The sequence below is a fragment of the Apostichopus japonicus genome, chromosome 23 (assembly GCF_037975245.1).
Source record: "Apostichopus japonicus isolate 1M-3 chromosome 23, ASM3797524v1, whole genome shotgun sequence".
NCBI lineage: Eukaryota > Metazoa > Echinodermata > Holothuroidea > Aspidochirotida > Stichopodidae > Apostichopus > Apostichopus japonicus.
In genome coordinates this window covers 16,791,769-16,805,362 of record NC_092583.1, presented here as the reverse complement: position 1 = coordinate 16,805,362, position 13,594 = coordinate 16,791,769, and the positions used below count along the sequence as shown (strand labels likewise).

At 38.5% G+C, this 13,594-nt stretch overlaps 1 protein-coding gene across 2 annotated transcripts; it reads left to right on the top strand.

Annotated features, from left to right (window-relative positions):
* The first annotated feature begins 3,987 nt into the window (after positions 1–3,987).
* Positions 3,988–11,933, top strand: LOC139965065 (uncharacterized). 2 transcript variants are annotated; one of them, XM_071967248.1, is made up of 7 exons: positions 3,988–4,330; positions 5,168–5,275; positions 5,671–6,916; positions 7,831–7,952; positions 8,841–8,969; positions 10,135–10,206; positions 10,675–11,933. In XM_071967248.1, exons 2-6 carry the CDS (start codon positions 5,197–5,199, stop codon positions 10,197–10,199), a joined length of 1,641 nt encoding a protein of 546 aa, XP_071823349.1. In that variant the 5' UTR covers positions 3,988–4,330; positions 5,168–5,196; the 3' UTR covers positions 10,200–10,206; positions 10,675–11,933. The 2 variants fall into 2 exon arrangements, with proteins under 2 accessions (XP_071823349.1, XP_071823348.1); XM_071967247.1 differs by having other exon boundaries at positions 8,841–8,972.
* Positions 11,934–13,594: the final 1,661 nt, after the last annotated feature.

Genomic DNA, 13,594 nt, shown 5'->3' with positions numbered 1-13,594 from the left:
TAAGCAGCATGTACCTAGCCTGAAAATATGGATCTCATGTCTGCAATTTCAGGCCCCCCGTAGCTACGCCACTGATCACGCATGGGGCACTTTCCCTCGAGCGCGGTAAAAAAAAAAAAAAAATCAGGATTTTCAAAAAGGGGGGGCCCGGGCCCCCCGGGCCCCCCCCTGGATCCGCCCCTGGATACCCCCCCAGATCACCGGAAATAGCACTTCTCGGGCTTGAAAATGACCAACCAGATGTACACTTTTGCATGAGAACCAAGTGTTTCCCAAAAGTTTTTTCCATCCATAACCTTTTTGCAGATTGTCACCAGTCACACATCATGTTCGACCTGATTGCATGTCCTATGGATGATTGCTTTTGTAGGTGATTCTACGTCACGGCCCACAATATCCGAAAGCCCCACTTTTCAAGGTTTTAAGCCCATTATTTGGTGAGAATTTGAAAATTCACATTTCTCGTGAATAAAATCACTTGAAAACATACCCATAATGTTGCACAAAATTCAATCTATGGACAACCAATATAGAAAAACCTCCTTGAATCCCTAACAGACAGGTCAAAGTTGCACGAGTAGAGGAAAGTATGTTGAAGAATGTTGGTGAGGAAATTTTGGAAAATTCCGACACAGTTAATTTATTGGTGTAGAAATATTGCAACCTCTTATAATGGCTATTATAAAACTTGGTTGAAGGAAATGAAAAATAGCAGATATTTCCGATATCAGGTTTATCGAAACCGAACACTACACACATAGGCGTAGGTCCCGTAGGAGGCGGTGGCTGCAGCCCCCCCCCCCTCCCCAACCCCTAACCCACAACCAAATTTTTCCCCATCTTTTTCAGGCACCTACTGGAAGAAAAATAAATGGCAACGAATAGCTTAAAAATGGATCTCCTTGGTAATTAAATAAAGTTGTAAGCTTGGCCGACATTACTACTGTAAAAGAGTTTTGACATAAATGGATCTGTATGATTTTTCTCCATCTACATAAGACATTTGGTTGTTTACATAGCATCGGTATACTCTGCAACTTTGACGGACCGTGCGGTACACGATGCTATGCACTGTAATGACCGATGCTTGCTTATATGATATTGGCATTGATATGTTGAACGCGCGCTTTGCGCGCGAAAAATTTTGGCTTTTTTTCGGGCAAGTCATTACAGCCCCCAAATCCAATTGGGCTCCTACGCCTTGAACTACACACATAGACAGTTTTTGAGGCTGTTCGTCGTGGAACATGCATTTCAATGCTCACTGATATGATGTTTTATCTGCTCTTTGCTTTACAAATTCGAACAGGCGTGTAGCGAGTAATTGCCAAGGGAGGGGCGAAGCCTGTAGGCAAACTATCTAAGCGAAGCGCCACCATGGTTTGGCGCGAAGCGTACAAGGAAAATTTTGGCCGAAAATGCCTCCCAGATCGCTGGAAATGACACTTCCCAGGCCTTGTAAGTTGCATCTAAGCATTGTCTATTTTGAAATTACTAGCGATGTCATAAAGAAAATTTGCTCGGGGGGGGGCGGTCGCCCCCTTCCCGAAATGCGTCATGTACCCCGACGACTCGGTTGAGTTCAAGACCAGCCACAGTTGGTTCCATATAGCACAATTGTACAATTGCTTAAGGCGTCCATACACACACACGCGTTATGATAGACCATATATAGTATTTATATAGATACATTAGTGAGAGAGGAAAAATGGAAACGTCAAAAATGGAGTTGTCGGTGTAAGGGGTAGGGTGAGGCGCACACCCCCTCCGTAATCCTTGATCTGTCACTGGCTACCCTGTGTATATTATAGGGATCAGCGCTTTAACTATGACTGTTCCTCTTCTCTTCCCGAGGTCTTGGCTATCTTCTACTCCCTCCTTTTTTCCTTTTTCTCTCTTTTTTCTTTTTCTTTTCCCTTCCTTCCTTTCCTCCATTTCTTTTTTCCCCCTCCTTTTCCCTTTTTTCTTCTCTTTTTTTCTCTCCTCTTTTCCTTACCCGGGGGGCGCGCGCCCCCAACGCCCCCCCCCTGGATACGCACCTGCATATATAACCGCTAACCATAATTACATCCCCTCCCCCAAACAAAAATTATTAAAAGGTGAAATAATAAACATGTACATGATATATTTACCGATCCCTCAGAAAAAAAGTGATCCCTTGGTGGGCCAAAAAGAGGGGAACGGGGGAGACTCACCGAAACTCCAGTTAAAGTTATAAGCGGACCACGCCCATTCTAAATATTACGATTTAACTGAAAAAGGAGACATTAGCACAAAATACACAGTTATTTGCAATTTTGAAATTTAAAAAGACAAAATAGACGACGAAAAGTAATAATTATTGATTATAGTTCTTGTAAATTTTACTCCTTTCAAAACAGCAATTAATAAGATTTTATGCAAATTATTTTCTCATCTAAACATCACAGACAACAGTGACTCTATGTAAAGTAGCACTACATTGAAACTTGGAAACTTAACGAATTCATAAAAACTCACCCCAATGGTCAGAACATTGATTTTTTATTAACACGATGTTATCCTTATCGCGGGTAAGGTTGGGAATTTCAAGCATATCCCTTCATAGTCATCGATGTTACCTCAAATATGCTAGAATCGAAATAATGGTCACTCAAACTGCAACCTCAATGTACATATTATACTGACATGCACCCTCAATTACATATTACACTGCCATGCACCTTTCGAAAATTTGCTCGCACGAAAACATGCATTTGCTCTTTGAAATACTGACCGTCTCAGAATAATATGTAGGACATTAAAATCCAGGAAAATATACATTTGAGATTACAATCTTTGGTTACTTTAGTTGACCAGCATGCGATTCTTTTAATGCATGATTTAGGAGAATCGATGCTGCTTTGTATTGTGCTTTGCTGACGGTCATATAGCATGAAATCCCGGGGCATAACATTTGTGTCCTGGTGTGTTCGTGTAAAATTTTTGGATATAATAAACTTAATCAATGAAAGTCATTCAAGAGGACATCATTACACTTGCCAAAAGTCGTGTTTTTTAAAAAAAATTACAAATGATTTTGTTGTCTTTTATTACACAGAGTTGTAATCAACTTCTTCTGTTCTTATAAAGAGAGATGCAAAGGTGCCGTGCATCTGGAAAGTCGAGAGTTATTTATCTTTGTTTATCTCTTTCAACACTCTAGTTAAAATTATATAGTTAGTACAAAAGTGGGTTACTACAACTCAACACCATAAATTTTTGCCTAAATCTATCCTTTCAAAACTCCGTATGAAAAATTGTTCGTGCATAATGTTTCCACAATGATTTCATCGAATGTTAAGTTACTTTTGATTTTCAAAATCGCTTTCTTAACTCGTTTATATTTTCACACATCCACTATTACGTCACAATTCCGGGATAACGGGCTCTAGATCATGTTTAATATCTTGCAGACCACTGGAAACAACTATTATTACTATTATTAGTGTTACATTTCACGTTCATATATTTGAGATACAAGCATGAATATATCAGAGGCCCAACTGTAAAAGTGGCTGAAACACGTAGTCTAGGTCATCAGCTCCTCAGAAGCAAACATTACAGACCTGGACTGTAGAATCATCGTCATCATCAATTTTGCCTTCAAAAGGGGCATTCCAAACGTCTTTCAGTTTTAAAGGAAATTTCTGCCTTTTGAAAATTGGCTATTTGATCAATGTGGCCTGCAAGGACGAACTGGACCAATGTTCTATGTATGCTACATAAAACTATCGATCGCAGCTACGTGTACCACGTTTGTTGCTCTAATGTTAGAGGTCATCAAACCCCGTTTACTATACCGTTATACGTATATGTCACAAGGTCCTCTGTTTGGGGGCGATAGATCAATAATTATCGAACTAACCAGCCGGGAAGTGTCGGTGTTACGGTGGCGATGTATGACGTACAACGAATACATTCCTTGATGATAATAGAAGCAGGGAAGGTCCTAAGAGTAGTCCGGGTAGGAGAGAGGTGTCCAAGGACCTAAGATAATGTATACCGCTTCAGGCAGCCTATTGATTTCCTTTACACTGTATTAAGATTTGTGGGATTTTGGGCAAGCAGATATGCACAGGTGTAAACAAGTAATTGCAGAACCAATTGGTTACCACAAGCAGTTGGGATTTTACGAGACTAAGCAGTTATTAATCTGATCTGTCTTAAATCTAATCTGCTAATCCATTTGACCAAATGACAGGGGAAGTGTAAGAGACAACTGGTATGTGAAAGGACCACTTACGACAAATTGCATCAAATACAGAGAGTTTCTTAACATCTTTCGATTGAACACCGATGCCATCTTAAGGTATGTTAACTAAAAGCAAACGTCAACTTGTATAGATTATACACTTATAGGAAGAAACGTCACCAAATGAAACTTTCGAAAGTTAAATAAATGAAGTTCTGAAACATCAGGCTAGAGCAAGAAATGTAAAGCAACCATTTTTTCGGCATTCAATATATCTGTATAAATATATATATATATATATATATATATATATATATATATATTGACATTATATAAATAAAATTAATTGTGAGGTTACATAATAATAATAATAATTAAGATGAGGTTTGTAGAGTTCATGTTATCTATCACTCATTACTAGTTACATCTGCCATGTACCATATAGCCCATCAAGCTAGTGTGGGCTAGCCATCTACATACAGCTATATACGATATATAGAAACAGTTTTATTTGCGCTATATACGTGCTATATATATAGTACAGCAATCTCAAAACTGTGATTGAGAATTGCTCGATAAAAGTGCCAACAATTGTACTCTTAAATTTTCCCGTTCGTAATCTAAACAAGGTGGCCAAGGTGGGATATTTCTGATTGTGGCGGCGAGAGGGGTGGGAGGAAGGGGAAGGGATGGGTGCACTGTTTCTGAACTAGGGAAAAGGCCAGTTGGGGTCCAGAGGGTAACGGCATCGGAAGCTGCAACATTTTTAGATATTTTGTTCTCTCGTAGCAATTTCCATAGCGAGGGGTGGTGGTGAGGTGGTAACGGTGAACAAGGGGGCAGGAGCACTTGAAAGCAGGAGTGGCGTGATATGTGGAGTATCTTCAGAAGAAGGATTTTAGATTTCATTGATTAATAAATGCGAATTTTATGACTTTTTTCTTCAATCAATAGAATTTTCCTTTGATAAAGCTTTTCCGACAATGGCTAGTATCACTGTCCAGTCGTTTCTCCTCTTGGTCACTCTCATCTCCGTTTCCATGGTAACTGGATCAAACAACAGTGAGTATAACAACAACGAATCAAATCGTTGATATCATATATAGGAAAAAGAAGATTTGGAATGATAATTAAAGGATGCATACACATAGTAGCACACACATAATGATAAAAAGAAAGTTTGGTGGCTTATATATCCAGTGTATATGCATTGCTAACCCCGTCCGAGCTTGGTGATTGCCAGATGCATAAATATATATATAAATAAAGCTGGAAAATTATGTCTTTACTGAATGATTTATGCCAGATTACACAGAAAAGGTTAAATAGATTAAAATTTGTACCTTCTTGGGAGTGTGAAGTAACCTTTCCTAATAGTCTTTTGATATGACTGCTGAATTTAGTACAGATATTTTACATTGTATGCACCATTATGCCATTAATTATTCAATTCACAGATGGACATTTCACAAAACGAGTCGGCCGTCTAAGGAACTCTCGAGCTAAAATGACGGTTAGAAATGGCCACTTTCTTGAACTCTTGGAAAGAAACGGACCTCATTTGAGCCAAAATGGACGATTTTTGAACGAAAAGGTACGAGCGAGGAGACGACGTCGACAAGTGACTAACGAGTCATCTGCATCTTCACGTCGCGAAGAGAACCTTCTGAAGATTTTAACAGATCATACCTCACCTTTAAGTACGAACGAAGAACTTGACCATACCTCACCTTTAAGTACAAACGAAGAACTTGATTTAGATAATCTTAGATTACAGATTCAGCTAAAGGAAATGACATCACAACACGAGAGTTCTAAAATGGCCACCGATTTAAACCAATTGACGGAGATCCGTGATCAAAATATTAAGACAGGAACAGAAGAAGAGGAAGGGATTTTAAACGACTTGGACAAACAATTGGAGAATTTAAAGTTGACTTCTGGTTTGGTTGATGCCCTGGAGGACACAATGGACCTTGTTCCTAAATTCATGTTACCAGGGACGGAGGAGAATCATACAGATGATGAAATTACGACTAATCTTCCGATAGATGTTATGGATATCAGCGGGGATGGATCTGGCAGCGGAGAAACAATTATTCCGACAGTAGAAGGAAGTGGTTATGGTGAAGATATAATTTCCTTCACAAAATTGAATCATGGTTTCTTGAATGAGTACGAAGGATACATGAAAGACCTGGAAATACAACTCCTGGTGGAGTATGAGGGACAAAAACAGAATCAGGAGAAAGAAGAAGATGAAGATGAAGAAGATACAGAAGAAGTAGAAGAAGAAGAAGCTGAACGAGAACAAAGCCAAAATGAGAACGAACAGAGAGAAATTTCAGACGATCGTCCAGGTTACCAGGAGGAAGGTGATGAACAAAACACTGATGAAGATGAAACAGAGGAAGAAGAGGTTAAAGGTCAAGTTGAAGAGGAGATGAGTGGAACAGGAGGAATAGATAACATTGAGAAACAGATGGAAACACTAAGAGGGGGAGATGAAGATAGACCGGAAGAATCAGAAAATACTCAGGGAGACGAGGCTAAATATGACGATACAAAATCTAGGGATAACGAGGCACTACCAGTTTTGTCAAGATGTATGTCCCCGGGGGGTTTTCGAGTCAAGTTGTTACCAGAAGACCTCTGTGATGGCAACAAGGACTGCATCAATGGAGAGGATGAAAGGAAGGCGAGGTAGGTACAAACTTCTTATCACCATTACCTCTTTACCTCTTGATTGGTTCAAAACTCCGTGTAGTTAATAAAAACGACTGGTTTTTGCCTTTTGTGGTAAATATGCTACAATCTGGTGAAACCAAATCCAATCGGGTTAGGAGAGATAAGTTACCTGAAACCATAATCTATAAGTTCACTTCATCAAAATGGCATCAGGAATTAGGAATTATGGAACGAGGATTGCAAGAATAGGCCAGGAAACCTGATACAAAATTTGTCGTACACAAAATATTTTGTCTTAATGAACTGAACGGGTAATAACTCGATAAATGGATGCTATTGGATAATTCTAACCACGTTGATTGCTTAGCTATATGGCTATTCATTATGTTGTCACATTATATGTGAATCTTATCTAGCCTTGTTCAGAGCAAGGGACCTATAACCAGGGAGTTTCCATAACAACTCCCTGCTATAACAAATTACTGATACTCTTTGGTCAACGTGACACAAAGTTTTACTTCTCGTCCGAAGTGCAAACAACTAGGCGACGAGGAAGTATCATATTAGCAGACAGATATTTTGATTTCATAATCAGATAAGATCAAATGGAAAGAAAGTTCATTATGACCTCGGAACAATTCATAAAAATCGATGCAGTGGTTAGGATAATCAACTTTGACCTTATAATACACATTAGAACAGTTTTATAATAAAAGTGCAAGTGATAATAAACTAAAGTTGTATTTCATACTAGGATAATTCTCTACATGATATGATTATACTCTGGTCTCTGGTCACAAAACTAAGACCAGAAAAGAGTCCCGAATCTTTGAAAGGTGTTTTTTATAAAAAAAATTACGTTCTCACGCTAAGAACGTGACTTCCTTTATATGAATTTTAAAAATTCTTTCCCCTCTTTTGATTATCAGATGTCAAAATAAATGTCCAGGTGGTTATCGTAAATGCGCTGATGGCCTCCAATGTCTGAAGGAGAAATTATTCTGCAATGGCTTCATACAATGTAGGGATCAATCAGACGAACTTAATTGTGGTAAATATTTATACACTGCGCAAGTGCAGTGAATTTTTTACATGAACAATTTTTGATTTATACATCTTGAATTTTGCCCATGATTGATTAATCCACCAAACTTGATATCAATATCCTAATAAGTTTGTTCATATTAAGATGTCGGTGAACGTTTGGTCCACCCAGCCCCCCCCCCCCCCACCCCATACCGTCGAAGAAGAGGGCATAAGCTTAGACATTACTAGACAGAGCTAAAGGGTTTATCTTTTCAGTTCTGTACCAGTTCTAGAGTGTAACGTACAATGAGGAAATAATATCAAGATATCAAAAAGGAGTATTTTAGACTATAGAGTATTTTCCCGGAATGACTGCATCTGATTAGAATACCTTATTTGCCCAAAATTCCATTTATCCGGCCTGAATTGTAATGTTTTATGGTGAGAACGCCTTAGTATCGATAAACTTGTGTCATGAAGTACTTCCATTATAGTATTACTGAATTATTTAACTCACAGAACGTGTTCAATCACTGAATAAAACATACAACTTAAAGAGTGCGATAGTTGTCTCGCATAGTATTCTCCAAAATGTATCGCAGTTACACTAGGATTAAAAAAACAAGGGAGTCTCTGTTTGTTTTAATGGTTGAGACAAGCAACCTCCGCGACGAAAACTACAAGATATATGCACCGTTATAACTGAGCTCTCCAGCTCAACAATATACACACAGGTTTGTCTTTCTAAGGTCAATCAATGATTCAAGCACACCGCTCTACCCAAACGTTTCTTTTATTTCCTTCAAAATTTGTTAAAGCCTTCTTGATGGTATTTTATCCTTTTCTTATAATTCAATTGAACCACTTTGTTTTGTCTTTTCTGTTTGGTACATAATTGTATATCTACTTGCAGACAGAACCAGGACTGAGTGTGAAGAATTCGAGATGTTTTCGTGTGATGGTGTTTGTCGTCTCAAATCATTCCTCTGTGACCGCACACAAGACTGTAAAGATGGAGTTGACGAGAAAGGATGTAAATACGCGGGTGGGTTATAGTCTATCTTCTGCTCCTTGATTCCACGTGACATATATTACATAAAGAAAAGTTCTTTTTTTCAACAAAGTTAGACAAAACCAAACAAACAAACAATGGTTATTATGATTATTACAATAAAGGACCCGGAACTTCTCGAGACGGGGAGGGAGGAGGGGAGAAGGGGAGGGGAGAAGGGGGAGGGAGATATCCAGTTACACATGGATTGCCGATGATTTATCTCAGCGGGTGACATTATCGACTGTTTAGTGATTTTTCTCAGCTGGTGACATTATCGAATGTTTATTTTTTTCCTACTATACCATGGAAACTATGTTTTGACAGCTATTATCTCCACAAATGTTTAATATTCCTACAAAGAACGTTTCCGTAAGAAATGTCAACACAGCCCAGGCATAGTCTTATTTAGAACCAGGCCTAAGCTGCCATTGTTACTAGGTTCTAACCAGTTATACTGTATTATTTTAATAACAAGGACAATTTTATTTGCATAGCACAGCTGGTAGCCTACCACAGTGAAGTTAATTACATTTTAGTGAATGTCCAATGACTTCACATTGAGCCACAATATATTCTCATCCAAAGCACTTTTCATATTAATATTAATATGCATGTAAAAATTAATATAAAAGATTTACAAAAATACGTCATTCTGCACAATGAAATTTGATGATTCGAGTTAATAAGTTTGATAATATGGATTTAAAATAATAACATGAACAATTTGATAACAAAAAATAATACTTTAAGATGACGAACGGCACCCCTACTAAGCCAGGATTTGTTGTTACAGTAAACAATAGGGTGGTTTAATCACATATCACACAGGACAAACACCCTTTCTTTCATAATGCGTAAACAAAAGTTTCAATTTCTGTCCAGAATAAATATACAAACTATAGCATTACAGTGGTGTAAAAATTTCCACCAATACTTCACATATGAATATGCCTCGAATAACCCCACGAAGAAAGTATTTACGTTGAACAAAGGAAGAAGTTCTTATTACCTGGAACGTCACCCTACTGTACCTCAGATTTGATTTAATTTATTCCATCTGGGACAAGTAAAATATCTCGAAAGTATGAGAAAGGAATGTATATGAGAGTAGTAATTGTCAATCAGTCGTTTTTATCATCCATTTTTTTCACAGAGATATTTTCCTGTCCCGAGCAGTTTGTTTTTGACAAAGTGAGAAGGCAGTGTGTTTATATGTAAAAACACGGTAAGACTTGCTGTTGGATGGTTCTCATAGTTTATATACATAAATCATTCATGTAACACATAATCACTTGGAAATAATCATATTCTGGAAGTGAATTCGACTCTATGGCTCGGATTGCCAAATATTAATGTTCTCGTTAGGAAAGAAATGTTAAAACTTTGTCACACGGTTGTATATCGGAGCTGACCCAACCCAGAATATTGATAATCATTAATTTACTACACATCAAAAACTTATTTTTGTTGCAATTGTGTTTGTCGCAAAACCCTCTAGCACAGCTTTGGATTGCTAACTACATATATACCGATATAATGAATACATCCCAACCCCTTTCCCAACACAAACCACAGCCCTACATCCTACCGCTCTGTACTCATGTGTAGTGATGGTGGCTTCAAACATTATCTATAGTGTATGTATGTGCAGTCATTTTGAGAAACAAACACTATTTTCTTGTTTTCTTTTCAGATTAATCAAATATTTCGCTGTTTCTGTATACGTTGCAAAAAAGGTTGATGTTCCTGCTTAAAGGCATTGAAGACTCGCCCCAAACAGCGTGCCGCCATCTTTAAAAAGTTAACTTCCGTTGCTTGCAAGTGAAGTTTTTCTCTTGACGCTACAAAATGCAGACAGTAATGAAACGTGATACCTTGTTATCTTTAGCTGGACCTGAGATGTCCATCGCTGTATCGTTTGTACACTGTGCTGTGGGTATTGAGCGCAGCTGTATGTACTTACTGTACACTAGTGTCTAATTACCGACGGTAGCAAGCTGTGTGTGTATTTTCTGGGATCGATGGTGGTGTCTAACACTTCTGTTACACCTCATTCGAAACTAGGTCAGATTACCGACATGAGACGTTTCTTTTTGCGCGAGTCTTCACTCCCTTTAATAACAATAAGAAAATTGTCCATCATCAGTCGAGTTTGCATCCGTCATATATTTCTAAATTCTAGTGAGTCACTCACGTGAAAAATTCAACAAGTACAGTGACGTTCTGTCATGTAAATTATAACCAAAGATATACATAATAATATGTAAATATTTAATACATCAAATCTAGTTGTTGTGATACTTATATCAGCGATTATAGAAACTTCTAGTGAAGTCTTTACTTTTTTTTATAGGGTTTGGGTTTTTTGTAGACCCAAAGTTATAACGATATCTTAATATATTTTCTCTTTCAAGACCATTAATGCTGCTCTTTTACAACTTGACCAAAATTTAACAAATATAAAGTCATTTAAAAGTTGAAGCTTTTTTAAAGTTACACTATGTTTTTGTCTTTTTTATCAATATATGTAAGTCAATTTTGCTTATTGCTGTTTATAAAAAAAGTACCCAACAAGAAAAAATCCCCCTCCGCACTTAAAACAAGTAAGTTGTACAGTGCTCGCTGTAAAGGCAAGGAAAATTTGTTAGAAATAGGCAATCCCACGAAGAGATGCCTACCGGACGCCGCGACCACCCATACGTTCTTGCAATCATTGTCAGACGCACAAGAAATGTATAATACATATTGATGTTGGGGGTATGTGTGTGTTTATATATATATATATATATATACCACGGTATTTATTCATTCTCAGTGTGTATTGTATGTATGGCAGCTTATTAAAACGACTGTGAGTTGCACAAGAGCTCCTACTGTTACGAATGTGAGCCTACGTCAATGGACAGCTGTGAATATATTAAGGAAGATAGAGAAAATAAAGCTCAAAAAGTTTCTTCTGGTTTTTGCTTCTTTTTTCCGTAAGACGTTCCTTGTTCCATCTAACGATTCTTATCTCCCCACATATAAACTCGGAACTGGACACCGTGCTGTCTAAATTCATGTGGCAGCTCGTTTAAATAGATGGCGCTCTTACTAAACATCATAGGAATTTGCATCTTGTTTGAATGTCACAAATCGACCACTGACGAATTTCTCGTAACCCCTACACCAGGGTTGTCCAACCTTTTGCGGAGGAGGGCCACATGGAATGATAATGATGAAGGAGGGGCCGCATGAACCCTACGCTCGATTTTTCGATTTTTTGCCCGAAGTCCAAGGCAACAAAATGTGAGCACTGCGCGCGGAGCGCACTGATTTATTTCCCTTTCTGATAAAACAGATGAATAAAGTCCAGCCGCCCCCTCCCCCCCCCCCCTCCGCTGAGAGAGTGTCACACAAACTGACATGTATGCAATTTTTTGGACCCAGAAGGTTCGAATGATTGATTATATATAGCTTCAATTTTTATCAATAAATCTGCTCACTAAAATTTCGCACCCTAGAGCATCTCTGGCGGGCCGGACGCAACCCTGCAGCGGGCCGGACTGTGGCCCGCGGGCCGTAGGTTGGACAACCCTGCCCTACACCAACACCTCGTCCCCTTCTATCAAACACTCATATACTCTCTGAAAGGAGTTAGAAGAGAAACAGTTAACAAAACATCTCTTTACTCTGATTGATAGAGACGTTTGAGACGAACTACTCCACAAAGCTAAAGAGAGGCTCTTGTTGCATTTACGAGTTACGATGGCTGTGTTGAAGGGCTGCCTTTTCGTAAATGCATGATTTCAAAATGTCAGTAAGCTATGAAACCTATTCGCATTTTCGAGGTGAACGAAAAACAGTGACATTAAGAGTGGTTGATCACAGTGCCTCCATTCACAGCGGGCCAATGGTGGTGACTGTGCTTGGTGTCATTAAATGTTGTGGTTCAATGTAACCAACTTTCAATTCACTGCAAATGTTATGTTAAATGGTTAAGTATAATATATACCTTCATCACCGCCCCCCCCCCACCCCACCCAGCCCCCATCGAGTTTAAGATGTCATACAGCAACCATATTCTGCAACGATGGCACACAAATTAAAGAGAAAAGAACAATTCATGTTTATATTACAAAATACTCCAGTCTTTATTTTTTTTTTTATTCACATCAATAAACAGTGCATTGTTTACATTTTCTTTCAAAGGAAACAAATGTCTTGTGGCAGTTTCAAGTTTTACACTAATTGTATTTAAACAGCAAACTGTGAGGAGAATAAAGTTAAATCTAAAAGGCCTCAACAAAACATGGCATGGCATGATTGTATTGGTGTGGTGGGTATCAGAGGGAACAGGATGTATGGTAGGAAGGGGGGGGGGTAGTATAGGAGAGGAAGGGAATGAGGCATGGATGGATGTTTTCTCTGAGGGGGGGGGGGATATGAGGATGGCTTATCGATCAACAATCTGCTGTATTATGTCCTGACTAATTTATCAAGCTTTAGCACTTCCAGCCTTGGCTCACATTGTGCTAGAGTGGGGTGGGACGAGGGTTAGTGATAGACACCCTGGAAGACTACACTCATTTGAAGAATATTACCAGCATTCACTACACAAATAAAACTACACA

Coding starts and splice junctions, on each gene's coding strand:
- LOC139965065 (XM_071967247.1), top strand. CDS start 5,197: ATGGCTAGTATCACTGTCCAGTCGTTTCTCCTCTTGGTCACTCTCATC. Junction 5,276..5,670: donor GGTAACTGGATCAAACAACA/GTGAGTATAACA, acceptor TTCAATTCACAG/ATGGACATTTCACAAAACGA. Junction 8,973..10,134: donor GAAAGGATGTAAATACGCGG/GTGGGTTATAGT, acceptor TTTTTTTCACAG/AGATATTTTCCTGTCCCGAG.